We start from the raw sequence: 21025 nt of genomic DNA, 5'->3' as shown, positions 1-21025 counted from the left end.
GTGCTACTGAATGAGTTATTAGAACAGTAACTTTCCACAAAAACCAATTACACTTTGAGTCTCTACATGTGAATTGGCATACTATTCAAAACATGTTAAATAGGAGTAATCTTAGCACCAAATGAGAGAAGCTTGCTTTTCCAACCCGCTAATTTCGTTTGAACTTTCACCAATAAAGAATTGAACATCCGAATTTTCAATCTCCCCACATACAATGGAATCCCCAAGTAAGTGCACGACCATACCCCTTCCTCAAACCTAGAAATTCTCTTCAAAACATTTTTCCTCTCATACGAATGCTAGAGGAGAAAAATATTGAAGACTTGTTCGGACTAATCAGCTGCCCAGACATAGTCTCATACCTGTGGATCACCTCCATAAGCCTTCACATAGATGCCTTTCACCCATTAGCAAAAATCAAAAGATCATCCGCATACAACAAATGAGTAATCATAGTTCCCTCACTTGCATTGAATCACTTGATCCTTCCCAACTGAAATTCATGATTCAACATCAACAACAGCACTTCCTCCGACAAATTAAATAAATAAGGTGATAAGGGGGTCACCTTGACGAAAGCCAAGAGAGGCCTTAAAAAATCCCCTTGTAAAACCATTTAACATGACCGAATAAAATGGAGAAGATATCGAATTAAAAATAAGATTTCTCCATTTATCCAAAAAACCCAGCCTACGTAACACCTCCAAAAGGAAACACCAATTCACCGTATCATAAGCCTTGGCCATGTCGATTTTTAACAAAACATTTCCTCCCCTTACCTTATGATTAATACCATGTACCAATTCCTGTGCAAGAGACATTGTCAAAAATACTTCTTCCCCAAATAAAAGTTGCCTGCTCAGAAGAAATAAGGCGATCAAGAATTAGAGCCAATTGAAAATCCATTATCTTCGCTATGATTTTATAAACAACAGAACAAAGGCTAATATGCCGTAACTGACCAAATCCCAAAGGCTCATCCACCTTAGGAATCGATACTAAATTTGCAGCACCAAAAAAAGTCGAAAATGGTTTCCCCTCAAAAAATTCTTTGGCCATTCCTAAGAGATCACGCTTAACAGCATCCCATGCCAATATAAAGAAACTAGCCGAGAAACCATCCGGGCCCGGGCTACTATCTGACATAATAGACCAAAGAGCTACTTTTACCTCTTCCATGGATGGCATAGCACATAAGGCCTCATTTTCCTGCACGGAATCCGACGGCAACATCAAAGAAAGTGTCGCCTCATCAAACTCCACACTGGATGTCGTAAGCAAGGCCTGGAAAAAGTTCACGGCACCCTCATGGACCTCCTCTGAAGAACCCAGCACCCGACCATCCTCAAGCACCATTCGCTCAACCTTCTTATTTATCTTCTTCACTCTCATCATCGCATGAAAAAAAGCAGTATTGGAATCCCCTTCCGCCAGCCACTTCACATGAGATTTTTGGCAACCCAACCCTTCCTCATGGTGAAGCCACTGCAAATGCTTTTGTTTGCACATTAATAAGTCACTTTCATTTTGTTGAGAATAAACAATACTCACAGCTTGTTCTAAACCGACAATCCGTTCTTCAAGCACCTTTAATTCCATATCCACTCTGTCGAAAACCTCCAGATTCCACTTTCGCAAGACCCTTTCCAAAGCCTTTAATTTCCGATTGATTCGCACCATATAACATCCATCAACAGAATCATTCCACACTTTCTGCACCAAAGAGAGAAAACCTTCATGAGTTCCCCACATACGTTGAAAGTGGAAAGGTCTTGCCATAGTACCCCTCTCCCTGAATAAAGAGACCAACATTGGACAATGATCCGAAGACTTTCTAGGAAGATATAAGACTCAGACATCTGCAAATAAATTTAGAAAATCCGTATCAACCAACATTCTATCCAATCTTGCCCATATACGTCTCCCCCCTAGCCTTCCATTACACCAAGACAATCGCTGCCCCTCACAAGGAAGATCAACTAAACCGCAATCATGAATACAATTATTAAATTCAACTTTTGCCCGGGATGCCTGCATTATACCACCAACATTCTCTGCATCACTCCTAGTAATGTTAAAAGGTCCAAGCATTTTCTTCGAAAACAACTTGCATACACAAAAGTCACTAGCACTCGGCAATTACCATGAACAAAGTAGCCACTAATTGCTTGATCCGACATTGAAACTATCTCGAAATCAAATCCCTCGTCTCAAAAAATCCAAAAATTTCCCCGAACCTCAACAATATTAAAATAATGAGGTAGCTTCATCCATCTTGCCTAACGACTACATTTGTTAGCACCCATAAATGGTTCTAAAAGAGCCACCACTGAAGGGCTACTTTTATTTAAAATATGCCGAAGTCTACTCTTCGACGAAAGAATTCTCCTAATATTCCACGTAAGTATGTGCATCATAATTAAAGAAATTTTTTGGAGCGAGTCCTTCACTCCAGAATCACAATGGACTTTGCTTTCCTAACCCCCCTCAATTTTTTAAAGGCACATTCATGTCCGGATCCGAATCAAAACATTTTGTAGCTAACTCGTTTAATTCTTCCTCTAGTTCCCCATCCGAAACCACTCGACCATTAACAAACAGCCCCTCATCCTCATCATCAAACCCTTCCACCCCTATATTTCCCCTCTCTGCCCTACAACCAAGTTCAAATTCCAGTGCTTCATCTTCAATTTCAATGAACTCCAAGGAGATCGTTTTACAGAAGGCACTTGGAACCAATGTTTTGAATACCGTACGGGATGGCGTACCAGTCAAAACACTGAAAAGAAATATTTCGGTACCGGTACCGTTTCGTGTACCGTTTCGGGATAGTCGATATATGAATAAATTATATATATAAATATATATAACAATTATATTCTAAAATAATAGTTTATATATGAATAAATTATATATAAATACATACATACATATAAATTATAAATAGTCTAATCTAAATTGGGGGTCAAAAAATAAACTTGTAGTTTGAAAAAACGAAAAAAAAAAAACACAGGCCGAAATATCGGCCGGTACCGGCTGAAATATAGGCCGGTATAGGCCGGTACAGACTGAAATTTAGGCCGAAACGGCCGAAACGGCCGGTACGGCCGGTATTTTGGCCGGTACGGTATATATCTAGTACCTGTACCGGCCGGACGGCCGAAACGAAAAATTTCGGCCGTACCGGCCGGTACAGTACGAAATTAAAAACATTGCTTGGAACTCCTTATCAGTATCTTCCTCAATGATACCAAACCAACTTTCTCTCCTTTCCTAAGAGCATTTCGGTTGAAACTGGTCTCCTGAACTATGAACACCATCCACCTTGATCTCTGAATCATCAGACCGAATATCTAGACGATCAACCTGACATTGATCATGCACCTCACCATTCAGTGCCACAAAAAAATACATCTCACAACCCCCTTATCATCTCATTTGTCCGGTTCTGAATACTCTCTAGAATAGCATCTCTTCGCGACTACCGTTGTGCCATCACAGCCATATCATGTTCAGGCAACGGAATCTTTTTACCACGAGACCCCACTGCCTTCCAAATCTGTTTCGGCTTCTCTATTTTCCCCTCATCAAAACTGCCAACCTGCTTATCCTTATTCTGTGTTCTTCCCCGACGTAGTCATTTATTCTCCAAATGACCATGCTTTCAACAATTGAAACAAAACAATGGCATCGTCTCAAAAAATACCTTCTGAAAATGACTCTTCTCCAGTCCCGGTGTACCCAACCAAAATAAATGCTTCAACGGCTTTGAGACATTCATTTCTACACAAATTCGTGCTGCTTCCGAACGAGACACACACGTCGTTGCATTGTTCATCTTCAAGAACCTACCGAAACCCCCTCCAATACTCCGTAAAATCGATTCATAAAAGTAATTTGGAGGCAATCCTGGTAATGAAGTCCAAACCAGAACCTAAGGAGAATCCTCTTCCTCAACGAAATTGGGTGTGTTACACGCCGCTATAGCAAGAAGAAGAACCAGACAGGGAAAGGCGAGTGACATGAGTTTGGAGTTAGGGTGTCGGTAGCAAGAGTATTCCAGAAGCTATCCTTTTAGATGGGCTGGCGTGGGCTGGAGCACGAGCAAGGGCTTGATGAAGCTATCCCTGCTTGCGTGGGCTTCGAATAAACCAAGGGCCCAGTCCTTAGGCCCAGTCCTTATTTACTTAGAGCATGTATTTCCTTTAGGTCTGTAACCCGAAACACATAGGGATAATCTGGTCTTTACACATTACTAGTATATCTCGCATAGCAACTGCCTGAGAGGGCATGCAGAATCTGTTATCCTATTTTGTTAGACAGTTCATCTATGGAGGAGCTCCCCTCGAAGAGAGTACTATCTTTTCTTATGGAATACATATGAAATTTACAGCAAATTGTTTGCATTCTATTATTTCCTATTTTGATCTATTACAAGTGGTATCCAGAGCCCCTTTCCTGCCCTGTTACAATGCCTGAAAGCACACGCATGAAAGATTTGCAAGAAGGTTTGGATGCTCAGCGGAAAGCTACGGAGCTGCACATCAAGAGCACAGATAGCCAATTCAGTAAATCGGAGGAGAAATGTTGGCCATGCGAAAACAAATGGAAACCATGATGACTCAGTTCTCCACGATAGCTGCAGATCTGCACATTGTGAAAACATCATTGTCAGGAGGTTCTTCTAGTCACCAAGAACACAATGACCATCACGAAAACAGAAACTCACTAGTATTTCACAATACGGACATCCAGCCAAGACCTATCCGTTTGGATTTTCCAGTATTTCACGGTGAGAACCCCCATGGATGGCTATTTAAGGTGAATCATTTTTTTACCTATCATAATACTCCTCAAAATAAACTGCGTTTAGTGTCTTTACACATGGAAGGGAAGGCCTTAGTTTGGTTCCAGGGCTTGGAACAATCTGGGGGGATAACTAGTTGGGATGCTTTTGTGAGGGCATTAATAATCAGATTTGGGCCAACCACTTATGATGATCCAATGGAACAGTTGGCTAAGTTGAGACAGAAGGGTAGAGTATAAGGCTGAGTTTGAAGCCTTATCCCACAGGCTGAATGGGTTATCTGAGAATTACAAGCTTAGTTGCTTTCTCAGTGGCCTTAGGGATGATATAAGGTTAACAGTCAAGATGTTCAATCCTAATAATTTACTCACAGCTTATGGACTTGCTAAGCTTCAAGAGGAAAAGTCTTCAATCCAAAAAAAAAAAATCCCATACCGCAACCCATCCTACACCATAGCCAATCAGACCCATGAACCAAATTCTCCTAAATTTTTCCAGCAGCCTCACGCCACAAATAGCCTACAAAACAATCCTAAAGCCATAGTCTCAGTCCATAAAATCAGCCAACATGAAATGAAAGAGCGTAGGGGTAAGGGCCTATGCTACTCTTGTGATTCAAAGTGGGCCTCAGGTCACAAATGTTCCAGTCCAAAGCTGTACTTAATTGAACAGATAGAAAAAAATTATGAAGTGGTTGACATGGATAGTAGCAAAGCAACAGACCAGCTAGACACACAACATAGTTCAGTTTCTGGTGAAGTCCCAGAAATTACTTTACACGCTATCATTGGGTCTTTGAACCCTAAGACCATGTGTGTGGTGGGTAGAATTGGCAATCAGCCAGTCACAATCCTAATCGATTCTAGAAGTACTCACAACTTCCTAGACCCTTCCATATTACCCAAACTCTCCCTCCATGTATCCACAGATGACAAAATTAAGGTGAAAATTACAAATGGAGATAAAATCCAAAGTGAGGGCTCACTGAAAGATGTGCCATTGGTTGTCCAAAACATGAAGTTTTCTATTGACATGTATTTGCTAGTGCTGGCAGGATGCGATGTTGTGCTTGGCATGCAATGGTTGCACGGGCTGGGGTCGATTTTATGGAACTTCCATAACCTCACCATGCAGTTCACTCACCAGAACTCATTGGTTGTATTGACGGGGCTACGAGGCAACACTTTAATGGAAGATGGAGCATTTAATAGGGCCACGGCTCTAGAAAAGAAAGGGGTACTGCTGCAGCTCATTGACCATGTTTCTCCATCCCAAGCACCAACCATCATTCCCAGACCTATACAGAACCTACTGGATCTATACCCTGACATTTTCTCCCTTCCCTCTGGCTTACCTCCAACCAGATCTCATGACCACAGTATCACATTACAGCCTGGTACTCAGCCCATTTCTGTGAGACCCTATCGCTACCCCTATTTTCAGAAAGATGAAATTGAAAAGATCATACAAGAGTTGCTACAATCAGGGGTTATAAGACCTAGTCAAAGCCCTTATTCTTCACCTGTTTTGTTAGTAAGGAAAGTAGATGGTACATGGTGTCTATGTGTTGATTATCGTGCCCTAAACCATGTTACCGTGAAGGATAAGTACCCAATTCCCGTGGTGGAAGAATTAATGGATGAATTACATGGGGCCAAAGTGTTTTCTAAACTCGACCTATGGCCAGGATATCATCAAATTAGAGTTAAACCTGAAGACATCCCTAAAACGGCATTCCGTACACACGAGGGGCATTACGAATTTATGGTCATGCCATTTGGCTTGACCAATGCACCATCTACCTTCCAAAGTTTGATGAACCAGGTTTTTAAGCCTCACTTATGGAAATTTATTTTGGTTTTTTTTTATGATATTTTGATCTACAGCATGGACGAGGAGGACCACTTACACCACCTACAGCTGACCTTTACTATACTAAGGGACAACTAGCTTTATGCAAAGCTCAACAAATGTGCCTTTGGCTGCCCAGAAATTGCATACTTTGGTCATTTAATTTCTGGCCAATGAGTACGGGCAGATCCGGAGAAAATAAAGGCTATGTTGAGCTGGCCACCACCCAAATCTCTTAAAGCCTTACGAGGTTTTCTAGGCCTCACAGGGTACTATCGTAGATTTGTGAGAGGCTATGGAGCTATAGCAGCACCACTAACCAGCTTGCTAAAGAAAGACAACTTTACTTGGGATGAAGAAGCACAAGCAGCGTTTGACAAGCTCAAAACAGTCATGACTGAACCCCCAGTCTTAGCATTGCCTAATTTTCAAAAACACTTTGTCATTAAGTGCGACGCATCGGGTGAGGCCATAGGGGCAGTACTTATGCAAGAGGGGAGACCTCTTGCATTTTTTAGTCAAGCTTTGAAAGGGCGAGCCCGACGACTCTCAACATATGAAAAAGAATTTCTGGCCTTAGTTTCTGCAGTTCAAAAATGGCGCCATTATCTCTTGGGCCAGCCATTTGTTATCAGAACGGTTCACCAAAGTTTGAAGTTTTTGCTTGATCAGAGAGTGGGGACAGTTATGCAACAGAAATGGATTGCTAAACTGATGGGGTACGACTTCGTGGTAGAATACAAACAAGGTAAGGAGAACCTGGTGGTTTTGGCTCTTATTTCTGTCCCCAATTGGGATTGGATGACTGAAATAAAGAGTTTATATGCTAGTGATGACAGAATCCGTATTCTATGGGAGAAGCACCAAAGAGGACAACTACAGGCTCCTTATACAGTGAAGAATGACATATTGTTATATAAGGGCAGGGTTTATATCCCTGCCAGTCCTCCTTTCATACATAAGTTGCTGGATCTGTTGCATGGAAGTCCTTTAGGGGGTCACTTGGGCTTTGACAAAACCCTATACCTGGTTAAAAAGGATTTTTATTGGATTGGCCAGAAATCGGATGTGAGAAATTTTTTAAAAGCTTGTGACATTTGCCAAATGGTAAAAGTGGACAACACACTTCCCAATGGGCTCCTACAACCTCTTCCAATACCCTCAACACCATGAGCTGACATTACCATGGATTTCGTTGAAGGATTTCCCAACTCAGGTGGTTTCAACGCCCTATGGGTAGTCGTTGACAGGTTCACAAAATACTCACATTTCATACCCATTTCACACCCATACACTGCCAAGACTATTGCCCACCTCTTCCTCAAACACATTCTTTAACTTCATGGGATGCCCAATTCTATCACCTCAGACCGGGATCCAACCTTCACTAGCAGGTTTTGGCAAGAACTCCTATCCTTATAAGGGGTTACGTTGGCCTTTAGCACGGCTTACCATCCACAAACCGAAGCTGTTAACAAGTGGGTAGAAAACTATCTAAGATCCTATGTCTTGGATTGACCTAAGGAATGGTCTAAATGGGTGGCTTTGGCAGAATGGTGTTATAACTCGAGCCAACATGCATCGAGTAAACTAACACCCTTCCAGGCTCTGTATGGTTTCACACCTCCTAGACTAACAAGTTATACGACAGGAACAACGAGGTTACAAGAAGTGGAAAATACCTTGCGAGAAAGAGATCAACTTTGGGCACTACTGAAACACAAAACCTACTCAAATCACAAGAGCGTATGAAACGGTATGCTGATAAGGACAGAAAGGAACAAGAATTTCAAGTTGGAGATTGGGTTTACCTAAAACTCCAACCATACCGGCAGTCCTTACTTCGTCACCAACAAAATTTGAAACTTTCACCACGTTTCTATGGTCCCTTTCAGGTAACACAGAAGATCGACGAGGTGGCTTACCGTATTCAACTTCCCCCTTCAGCTCGGCTCCATGATGTTTTTCACGTCTCCCAACTAAAAAAGAAACTCGGTTCCCAGGTCAGTATCATCCCCACCATCCCACCCACTGATAAAAATGGCATCTTGAAACCAGAACCAGAAGAAATACTTAACAGAAGATTGAGGAAAGTCCGAAACTTACCCGTCGTTAAGCTCCTTGTCCGCTGGAATGGTCAATCACACGAGGAGGCTTCGTGGGAACGTTATACGCAACTCTGCACTGATTACCCACACCTTGTGGGCAAGGTGTTTTGATGGGGAGGAGATTTGTTACACACCGCTATAGCAAGGAGAAGAACCAGACAGGGAAAGGCGAGTGACAGGAGTTTGGAGTTAGGGTGTCGACAGCAAGAGTATTCCAGAAGCTATCCTTTTAGTTGAGATGGGCTGGAGCGGGCTGGAGCACGAGCAAGGGCTTGATGAAGCTATCCCTGCTTGCGTGGGCTTCGAATAAACCAAGGGCCCAGTCCTTAGGCCCAGTCCTTATTTACTTAGAGCATGTATTTCCTTTAGGTCTGTAACCCGAAACACATAGGGATAATCTGGTCTTTACACATTACTAGTATATCTCGCATAGCAACTGCCTGAGAGGGCATGCAGAATCTGTTATCCTATTTTGTTAGACAGTTCATCTACGGAGGAGCTCCCCTCGAAGAGAGCACTATCTTTTCTTATGGAATACATATGAAATTTACAGCAAATTGTTTGCATTCTATTATTTCCTATTTTGATCTATTACAGGGTGTGTAACACCCCGTATTTTTAGTGTATTTTTTTTTCAATGAAGGAATTATTTTTTTCATTGATTCAAAATTTATTCTCTTGTTTTAAAAAAAAAAAAAATTATTTTTGAAGTGCTTCATTGATTCAAAATTTATTCTCTTGTTTTAAAAAAAAAAATTATTTTTGAAGTGCTTTCTTTAAATTAATTATTGTTATGTGTTTAAATTTATTCTCGAATTAAATTAACTTGTTGTTGGGTTTAATTATTTATTTTCATTTTAATCACTGCGTTTGAATTATTTTATTTTACTTGCTGTTTTAAAACCGTTTCCGATGGATTATTTTTATGACCCAAAATGTGAGGATTGGACCTCATTTCTTTTCCTACATTTTCTCTTTTATCTTTTCTTTTCTTCCTTTTTCTTTTTCTTTTTCTTCTTTTCTTTCTTTTCTTTTTCTTTTCTTCTCCCTTGGTCTCGTTCCCGCGCGCCGCAAACCCCCCTCCCCCTCTCCGTCCGTTTCTCTTCTCCCCCAGCCCGCCGCCATGCACCGGCGGTGACCGACACCACTTGGCCCACTGTCCTCCCCAGCCGCCGGCGACCACCCCCATGTAGTCTCAGCCCCAGCCGTGCCGCCGTTAGCTCCCACGCGCACCACCAAGCCGCGGCACTCCTTGCGCCGCCGTCGCACCACCTCCGGCCACCATCTCTTCACCACATCATCCTCGACCTCCTAGCAACTCAATGGACCCAACCCCACATCCGATCTGTCACCGGTGAAGCCACACCATCAATATTTCCGTTTTGGATATTTTAGACTTCGACCGCCCTCTGCGCCGCCACCCACGGCCAACCACCACCACCACCACCACTAGCTTCACCGACATCTCTAAGACTTACCCTATCAATCTCGGGTCTTTGTTTACACCCGTTCAAAAGTAGATTTTTGAGACCCACGGCCATAGTGCATTTGGCACTGTTTTGTTGCTGCGTTGCCGCTTCTAGCACCTCCGTGATCTTTCAAAAATTATATTATAGCATTGTAAGTATTTTTCCCAAAAAACTTTTGAGATTTAAATGTATTTATGCGCTAATTCATATTTACTGTGAATTTATTGGTTGTGTTGGACTGAGTCCGAGGAGTAAGGGGATCAGTTGGATTGGATGATGGAGTTTGAATTAGATTGGTTTAAACTATGAAATTTGTTGGTTGTTTCGGATTTAATATTGGTGTTTTGAGTTTGACGTTGGTCATGGTGAATATTGGTAATTTTAGGAAGTGATGATATATTTTTGGATTATTGGTTTAGTGTTTTGGAAATGTTTAGAGGAGTTTGTTGGGGCCTTTTAACATCTAGAAGTGTTGAGATATTTTTTCTTGTCGTGGAGTTGTGAACGGAGAGAGAGTAGTGTGTAGTGTCTTCTTGGTTAAATTGTTGACGATTGCTGAGTTAGTGATAATCGGAGTTGACATTGGTTTTGATGCTTGTATTGGACAATACTGAGATTGGTATAGAATATTTTGGGTCGAAGTGTGGGCTATCCAGATTGTTATGTGGTTGTTTGAGTTGGATTAAACTTGCTGAATTATGGTCTAGAAATTGGGTCTTAAGTTGTCTAAGATCAATTTTGTGTTGTTGGATTTTAATATTTAGTTTATATTATTTTTATGAATATATGACGAGACGGGTAGAGACCGTATTCAAGTCATAGATAATGCGCTGCAGGAGTCAAGTAAGCGGGGTTCCTATGCTAGGCTTTACACGAATTATTTGAGACTGAGGTTGATTTTCTGAAAACTTTGCATATTTTTGTAGTGAAATGAGAACTTGGGAAAAACAAAACCAACCTCGGTCGTTTATTTGCATACTCATGAAATCTGTACGAAAAAGAGAAAAATATGTTCTGACATGCATTGTGTAGACATGAGCTAAATTCTGTCATGTGGTTTCTGAAATCTGGAAAAAGAGCAATATTGAGAATATGAAAAGTTGTGCATTTATTTAAAAAGATGTTCTGGCTTTTGTGTTCAGCGTGTGTAAACTGTCTGATTCTGTTTTGGTACTCTGTATTATTTTGATATAACATCTGAAAACCTTTGGCATGGTGTACTGGTTTTCGTATCTGACTCTGTCTCTGCTTTACTCTGCTCTGCTCTGTTATGCTCTGCTCTGTTTGGGTTGGTACCAACTTCTCTGTCTCTGAGTGCACCCACTTTGGAAACAAAGTGGTTTTATTGTGGTCTTTCCTGTGTGCACACTCGGGGCTCCGAGAAGAATAAAAGAAAGATTTCACATTTGTCTCTGCCTGGTTTGGCCACCGGGGTTAGCACAACCCTACCAAGGGGTGAAACATGGTCTCTGCTCTGTTTGATGCTTTGTTTTGATCTGATGATGATACTCAGTTTATGTTATGCCAAAGCACTATGGGTTTTACTTGTCTTAAAACCATCGCTCGGTTACTTTTGAAAATATGTGTTGTTCTGCATGATAACTCTGGAAAATATTTTGTTCTGCATGCTCTACTTTGTAAATGCTCATGTTTGCACACTAGCATATGATTTCTGCCTACTAAGTTGTTGATAACTCACCCCCTATCATTATAATATTTTTCAGAAGATGTGGAGAGTTCAAATGAGGACCTGGATTAGATTGCTGAATGTGTTTAAGCTAAGGAGATGTTGTTAGAAGAATGACTTCTGATGTTCTTATTTTTAATGTCTTTGAGTTTTATTTATATCTTGGGTTTCAGTGAGATTTATGAAATTATTGGTTGGATTATTATGACTATCGGGAGAATTACGGACTCCTTAGTTTATTTTTAGCTGCAGTAATGACTTTGTGGAGTTTTCAATGTGGTTATTTAGAACATTTGATATTGAGTTTTGCTATTAAAGATTTGAGTTTTATTTTAGTTGTGTTAGAAAATAAGTTCTTAAGAGACAAGTAGTAAATCTCCAGATCAACCGGGTTTGGGGCGTTACAGGGTGTCCAATGAAACACCCTATACGACACACTTTGAATCTCCGAATTTCCCCGGGCCATTACACTAATCAAATCTTCCTCATTCGATATCCAGACAAGAACATTGCGAGGATTTTTCAATTGACGGCACCGATTTCAATCCCCATCTATTTTTTATATATCCACGAACATTATCAAGTGAAGGTCGTCGACGTAAAAATTTTATAACCACAAAAAACTGAAACGACTCCACCGATTGCTTTATCTCAGTTTTCAAAAATAGAAAAAACATTTCCCCATCATGAAACCGAGGATCCCTGAGAGGAATCATCACTTCAGGAAGAAATTGAGGCTTTGCAGCAACGATCTCTGCGAAACCCACTGCAGTCAATGTCCCAAAAATGCCTCCAGACGACGCCATCTTCTTCCCTTCGTCAATCCAATCCGAACCATCCCCCCCAACGCCCTTCCCTGCCGTCGGAGACGTAGGGTCGGCTAGCGCCATGCCAAAAAACCTAATCGCCTCTACCAATCTAGTCATTTACATACTTCTACTTTATCACACATATTCTTGACAGTGTGTGAGTTCAATGCATGAAAGGAACTTAAAAATGATTGAAGTTGAAGTTTTTGGGACAATTGTTGACAGAGGTCTATGCTGTTTGATTTCGACAATATCAATGCGAAGTAATTTTTTTCCCCTTACTTTGTTTGAGCTTCTAATAACTTTTTATAGGCACCATATATGTTTTCATTCAGTAAATCTTTGCAATAATAATTCAAACAGTTCATACTATAAAGACAGAAACAACAAGTATATATAGCCTTTTTGAGTTTATTCAGACGTCAAAATAATTACAAGTTGGGAATATAAAGCAACACAATAAGCTGCAATGCAGCCTCCCAATATTTATGCTGATATTTCTTATGTGAAGACTGAAACAGAGAGAATACCAAACAAACTCTATGCATAAAACTTAATAGAAACTGTAATGTTTTTCTTCATATATTTATAACTACAATGAACACTTGAAAAGACAGTTCACCGTAACATCTGTAGCTTGAAACTTGAAACTTGAAAGTCTACTTAATTTGGTGAATTAGGAGAATTGAGACCCTCTTGAGAAGACAGTGAACGGAGAGGTTGGTGCCTCTTGGAAGGGAAAGTTGGTATTTTCCTGAAAGAAGGCCTCTTATCGAGATGATGGAGGGCTCTCTTGGAATAAAACCCATGAAATAATGGTGAAGCTCCCTCCTTGAACTTGAGAATCATGAAGAAAAGTACCCTGTAAAATATAAGAAGCAGCACCAGAGCAGCTAAGTCCCACCACTTGGAATGATCTATGGGCATACGATACATTTGTGTGATAACATCCTTGCCCTTCAGTTTTGGGTCACCGGGTATCAAAGGATCGAATTCAAGCCCAAGCAAGTCGTTCTTGTAGGAGCCCTGTGTAAAATACATCAATATCGAGGGCAGAAAAAATTTATTTACAAACCAGTTTATGATACACTAAACACACCATTGATGCGAAAGCCTACAACATCACCACTGATGTGAAAGCCTACAAAATAAGCTAACGTAAAAGGTATTGTTGTATTGATTTTTTTTATAGCTGCAATGCGTCTCACAGTAAGAAGTGTGTAACACCAGCTTGTATGTAGCAGAATTCTTGAGAAAAAGCAGCTGTATATGATTTTGTAGCTCTCTAGCATAAGCACACAAGCAGAATCGTAAAACTATAAACATATACAAAACAAGGAAATAGAGAGAAGATAGTGGTGAGACATGTCTATTCGGTGGCGCAAGGTATATCAATTCCCTGAGATAAAGCATATCAGTTTCTGAATTGGTAGCGTAACCAAGTCTCTTATACAAACCCCTTAAGTTGGCGTGTGAAAGTCATAAACACCCAACTCGAAGGTTACTTATTAGTCTTTTAGAAGTTAGTTTAATGTCATATAAAGTGGGATGCAGTCAATTGTTGCTTTGGTTAGCCTAGAGCACTCTGACTGACTGACAGTTGTATGTCTCAGGAAAATCTCGGGAATTCTAAAAATTTTCTTTTGATCACTTTCTTGTTTGTGAAGGATTTCATCTAAGAAAACTCAGTAAACCTTTCTGAGAAGAATTTCTGAACTTATAAGAAACAATGATCTTCTTATTTGAAAGTCTGGATCCACAACACGTTTCTAGCTGAAAAACCATATAACTCATCTATATGGGAAGTATCGGGAAACAAACTTCTTTAAAAATTACAGCTTTTCCGTTTTGAGTTTGGTTTCTCTTCATTTCTCCTTATTTTATCAAAATAATTTCCCTCGAAATATTTCTGCAATATATATGTTTTTTGGGCCGTGACTAAGGAGTCCTAATTGAACCCAATATTTTCTCAACCCCATTAGACACCTTTATGACAGCATTAGCCTTGAGCAACAAATGCAAACTCTGTTTTATAGAGTAGTTACCTGTAGACCCCATGAGCCATAACTTAGATAGGAAACTGGATAGCGCCAAAATGGCTTCGGAAGATCAGACAGCAAGCGGAAGAAACCAGATGTCATCATGAAGATTCCCTGCATAAATAGCCAATGATGATGGTGAAAACAATGGCATGCTTGAACTTTAACTTGTTGATGGAAATGTGGGGAAAAAAAATAGCAGCTTTTCAAAAGCGTAAGTGTATGTTCTTACAATAACTCCTGCTCCTGTAACAATTCCCATGAGGAAATTCGGAACCAAAGAAGCTACAACCATCATGAGGCTCTCTATAACAGAAATGCAGAGATAGAGATTAAGAGAGTAGAAGACGTAATGAGAAAATCCTGGTCGAAACTTCACCATGTAGTAAGTAATAGTCCCAGTAGAAAGTGCAATCGCAACCAAGAAAGGGAATGAAGAAAGGAAGTTGGATAGAATAAACACTGCTACTCCATAATACCCGTTAAGCCTTTCCCGGTAAAAGACCTGTTTCAGTTAAAAAGCAAAAGAATGAGGCTAAAATGAGAGGGTGAAAACTAAGCCCTCAGAAGAAACTCTCTCTATATCAGTTTATGAAATGATTGTTTACCTTCATCTCTTCGATGAAGGATGGAAAGCCTCCGATCGACATAAATGTCATAAACCCTGTCACAAATCCACCACAGGCTCCTCTGGCCAAGATTGAGGTGTAGCTATTGCCAATATCATAGTAGACAGTACCAACACAAATAGATACAACTATATATATTATTATCCTCAACCAGTAGTATCCCACATCTCTGGACATGTTAACACTTGATCTCTTTGTCAATGTTAAAAGTTGCTTCCACCAACTTGTTTGACTTGCCATTTTTGTTTCAAGCGTAAGTCCTTCCTGCAAACATCATATTTGCTTTGAGCACATTGTTGAGATACATATCTGACATCACTCCATAAGAGCTGTTTTCCAATAGAAAAAGAAAGTTATATATCAAACGTATTAGTAAGAGTTCTCTTTAGCATGTTCCTGGTTGTTAATTATATAATATAAATAATTAAATCTACCTCTTCGCATAAGTTTAAGTTTTTGGGGCAAGTGGCGATTTAGGTATTGAAGTTACAACCAATTAAGTAAAAATGCTTACAGTGGCTGATATTTCTTGAATCCTAGTTCTTGCCCTTTTCGCATACTGTGATTTCCTGTATGTCTCAATAAGCATTGCTTTGATCTCTGACGTAGCCAGATTCATGAAGGGATCTGAGGAACTCGGTGCATCCTACAATAAAAGTCCATTAATAGAAACCATGAGTGCAAAAGTTACTAGTACAAACATGAAGTGTGCAATACAAAAAAAAAAAATATGGAAAAAAAGAAAAACAATTTGGAGACTGAAGGTTCTTCAAGGGTTTTATTCGAGTTTATATCTAGAAATTCACTCCTTCAACAAAAATCTTCGTTCCAGAATGTAAATGTGTTATTTTGAGCACAATCTTATGTCCAAGAAGAAGGATGTTTGCTGCTGTTCCAGTTTAGAGAGGTTTATATTTCAGGGCACCAATAGTGGGATGAGAATTTGGCAGTTAAAGGTTGGCAAGGCTTGACTTTGTAAGGCAATTGCTACTGCATCATCTCATTAAAATCAGCCCCAGCAATAGATAAAGAAGATTAAAATACCACATGATGCGTTTGGTTGAGACTGGTAAGTGAACGAAATCTTTGAGATCCTTTCAATGTGGCAGTTACAAGGTCAAAATCTGAATTGACACAACGTAGGAAGTGATCTGAAGGATTCCTTTTACTTGGACACGGAAACCCCGCCTCAGCAAAGAACTGAAAAAAGATAAATCAAGAAACCTATATTTAGATCAGAATAAAATAATCTGGAATTAAATTAAAAATGTCAACCAGTCTGAATTGGATGGTCCAACTCTGGAGAAAGATATACACATCTTGGGGTCTTACAATATTATTGCTATCTGTATTGAATTTTAGGACAGAGTGGACTACATATGTGCATTTAATGCTGTGTCTATCTTTCTCTAAATTGGATGGACGATCCAATTTGGTCAAGAAATTGAAGAAGAACTCCATTGGTATATCTCTTTTGGTTTAATCCTAACATCAAACTCTTGAATAGCAGACTCATGGTTATGAATAATTAGTACTATGATACCTCAACTGCCGTCTTTGCTTCCCCAAAATACACAGTTTCACCAGTTGACAGTAAGAAAAGGTCATCAAAGAGTGCAAAGACTTCACTGCTTGGCTGGTGAATGGAAGAGATAACTGTCTTTCCATCACGAGCAATTGTTCTGAGAGTTTGAACCACAAAGAAAGCTGAGGCACTGTCAAGGCCGCTAGTGGGTTCATCAAGAAACAATAAACGAGGTCGTGTGAGGATTTCAAGTGCAATGCTTAGCCTTTTCTTCTCCCCACCACTAATACCTCTCAAATGCCAATTTCCAATCATCCTATCTGCACAATCTTGGAGACCCATTTCCATGATTGTTCCTTCCACAATGCTATTCACTTCTTCTTTTGTCAATTTAGTTGGAAGCCTCAAATGTGCTGAGTAAGTTATGGTTTCCTTGACAGTGAGAGTTCCTAACATCACATCCTCTTGAGTCACATAAGCCTGAAAATTTGCAGTGTAAAGAAGACAATTAAAACAATCATCCAGATGGCTATTACATTCATTTTGCAGAAATTTAATTTGTGCATATATATTATATCTGGTTTTTATTTATCATTTAGATGTTGGGGTTAAAAAAAAAAAAGACATGGAATTTTCAAAAAATGTAAACTTTATGTTTCACATGATCATACTTACAACAGCACCATAGTCTAGTCTCCTCTTCTTCCCGTCGAAAAGAATATTTCCAGTCATGACAACATTTCTTGAGAGTCTACCTGTTTCAAGATCAATGATTCTTTTGAGTGAAAATATATATATATTTCCATTTGCCCTTTTCGCCAAACGAGAACAAAAACATTACATTATATATATATATATATATATATATATATATATATACACACACACACACACACACATACAAGCCCCACATACCATCCACACACCACACTTTTTTTATTTTTTTAAAAAGAATTTTGGTTTTCATCATCCATATACCACACATTTGTTAAGAGAAAGAAATTAAAAAAATAACAAAAATGATAGTGTGTGGTGTATGAGAAAAAAATAACAAAAATAGTAGTGTGTGGTGTATGAGACTTATGAATAGAATTTTTCATACATACATATATATATATATATATATATAATATGAATGCATACACACACATATATATATATATATATATATATATATATATATATAAAAGACATGCCATCATACTATATTTGGCTCATATATATTAACTTTAAGCATAGAAAATGACAGTTTTACACCAAAAAAATTCTAAAAAAAATATCTTTTCGATCCCTCCAAAAACCTTCTTATACATAAAACGGCCACCAGAAAGAACTTCCTCCCCTGCTCTCCAAAAAAGTCTAACGGTTCCGTTTGGATTGAGAGATGAGATGAGATGAGTTGAGATCTGCTTTATGAATAATAGTGAGATTTGTAAGTTAAAATTTATGAATAATAATAAATAGTAGTGAGATAATCTAAACCGCTCTAAAAAAAAAAAACTCTTAGGCCCTATTGATTTGAAATAACCCACCTAACTTTTTTTCTTTAAAAAAAGAAAAAGAAAAAGAAAAACTATGAAAACCAATAATCCCTCCACAAATTCTTAAGAATTTATGAACAATATTCTTAAGCTTAATCCTTATTTCATGCTAATTTGGTCATAGCCTCGTGATCAAAATCCTATACGATTTCTAGCCTTTGATTATGTAGTTTATATGAGATTAGATGAGATATTTTGTTAAAAGTTGAATAAAATATTGTTATAATATTATTTTTGTTTTTAGATTTGAAAAAATTGAATTTTTATTACATTTTGTGTATAGGTTTAAAAAAATTGTAATAATTATATGAGATGAGATAAGTTGAGATAATTTGATTTTATATAACCAAATGAGCTCTAATATTTACATTTCATTGATCTCAATTACTTTACTCAAAAGTAAATTGAATGAAGTTTTACTGCATAACATGATTGATCACTATTTACAGGAGGCAAAACATGATAAAATATCGGAAATTTAAAATTCAGATATCGGGAATTATACATTATATAATATCATTAGGATTGCAGCGAATATATAATATATATGATCTCATGCAGAGGATTCAAAACCAGAAGGATCTGCTCCTTCACAAAAGAACTGTGTTCCAACTGTCTTGTTACTTTTACATGATGATAGGAATAGCCTATATATATCCCTTCTGGGAAATTACATACCTTTTTAATTAATATTTTTCTATATATTTTCCCAACAATTGAGTTGGTGTCGTGCGCCTGCTTTACTGCTCATCAAATTTTAGGTGTTTCTGATTCAGAGGCATGCATGGCTGGCTGGCTATCCCAACAAGGAAACTTAGAAAACCCAGCAAATAAAGTAACTCCAATATTATAATATAACTCCCAAAACTAAACAAATTTATAAGCAGCTGGATTCACCATATATATAGAACATAATGAGCTAAAAGGACAGAGAAAGTCGAACTTTTCCAGGCCACAAAGTAGGAACAAAACCATATATATATATATATATAAATATATATACCAACCATGCAATTCCCAAATCAGGAAATTAAGGGTGCTCAGATGTCTCCTAGCTCGCCTCACTTAAAATTGACATCATGACTATGTCACTCTACATTTCTAGCGAATTGTTTGTGTCAATCATGTGCATATATACATATAAAAACAGAGAGAGAGAGAGAGAGAGAGAGAGAGAGAGAGAGAGAGAGACCTGCTAAAGCATCAAGGAGAGTGGATTTTCCAGAGCCAGAGGGACCCATGATAGCCATAATTCTACCAGGCTCAGCATAGCCACTAAGGCCATGAAGTAGCCTCTTGGTGGGTTTATTCTTCCCGAAGTTAGGGAGCACCACCGTCAGATCCTCCCACACCAAGTATGTCCCCCTAATCTTCTCATGTCCTGGTGATCCATTCCATATTACCTTCTCATCACCACCACCAGTAGTACTACTAGTAGCCCCGGCCTCTATCTCCATGGCGCGCACCAGCTGCTAGCTATAGCTTTATTAAGTGATCAGCTTGATTATTAGCTCTAGATCATGATCAAGGAGAACATGTACACACAAAATATAAGTAGTTATATTAATAAGAGAGAGCTGGAAGAGCATCATGTCCATATACAAGCTGGGCGTGCGATAGAGCAGCTAGCAACACTCACCAGACAACTACCTAGCTAGAATTGCTGCCATGAATGATCGATGTGCATACCAAAATAATGAAGAGAGAGAGAGAGAGAGCTTGCGTGTATGTTGGGGCATGTATATGTGCATGTGTGAGCGTTTTAATGGTCCAGGTTAGAGCCATATCAGATGGGTGGGAAGCGAAGGAAATTAATGTGCGGGGCCGTATGGCATATGGCCTGGGCAAAACTATATGCATATAATCAAATGCCACCTCTAAATTTCAATGGGCAGTAGTACTAATACAGGATCGAGTACTACTCATGTAGGTACGACGTTGCTTTCAGTTTTGCAGTTAGGTTTGCTTTTAAAGTCGACAGCTGCTTATAACGACTATATATATATATATATATATATATTATTGTCAGTGTGATCACTCGCGCGATATTGATCGTCTTAATCTGGACTTACACGCATGCATGCATTCTCATATTTCATGATCAGTTCAAGAATATTATTAATTTGCATACATATATATATATATATCATATATATCATATCGATATCACAAATATATATTAGCATGCATTGATTGTTTATCTTGCTATATATAATTAATGACTCTGATCTACTATATTGACAAAATCACCGGCCAAGATCTAATCCTAAACACACACACACACACCATGCACGTTATAAATCGCTAAACTGAGTTGGAAAGTTCATGTCTGTCTTCAAATGCCATATATGTAAGGTAAAAAAATTACAAAAACTCAATTAAAGCACAATCAAAATTTAAAAATAAACAAAAAATTGATTAAAAAATTAGAAAAAAATATATATTTAGGGTGATATATATAGCTAGCCTTGTAGCACTAATTTCATGAACATTAGCAATAATCCACATGTAACAGTACATGATGCCATGTTAATTAGATAAAAATTCATGAAACGTTTTT

At 38.8% G+C, this 21025-nt stretch overlaps 1 protein-coding gene across 1 annotated transcript; it reads right to left on the bottom strand.

Moving 5' to 3' along the window:
* Nucleotides 1-13103: 13103 nt before the first annotated feature.
* Nucleotides 13104-20227, bottom strand: LOC108994651 (ABC transporter G family member 15-like). Its single transcript, XM_018969946.2, has 10 exons — nt 20105-20227; nt 19658-19978; nt 17600-17679; nt 16943-17404; nt 16444-16599; nt 15914-16045; nt 15379-15663; nt 15003-15275; nt 14777-14884; nt 13104-13757 (listed from the first exon to the last, which is right to left on the bottom strand). The coding sequence occupies exons 2-10, from the start codon at nt 19920-19922 to the stop codon at nt 13395-13397; spliced, it is 2124 nt and encodes a 707-aa protein (XP_018825491.1). The 5' UTR covers nt 19923-19978; nt 20105-20227; the 3' UTR covers nt 13104-13394.
* Nucleotides 20228-21025: the final 798 nt, after the last annotated feature.

This window comes from Juglans regia, chromosome 14 (genome assembly GCF_001411555.2).
Source record: "Juglans regia cultivar Chandler chromosome 14, Walnut 2.0, whole genome shotgun sequence".
Lineage (NCBI taxonomy): Eukaryota > Viridiplantae > Streptophyta > Magnoliopsida > Fagales > Juglandaceae > Juglans > Juglans regia.
Note: the sequence above shows the minus strand (reverse complement) of the source record. Positions and strands in the feature narration are given on the sequence as shown.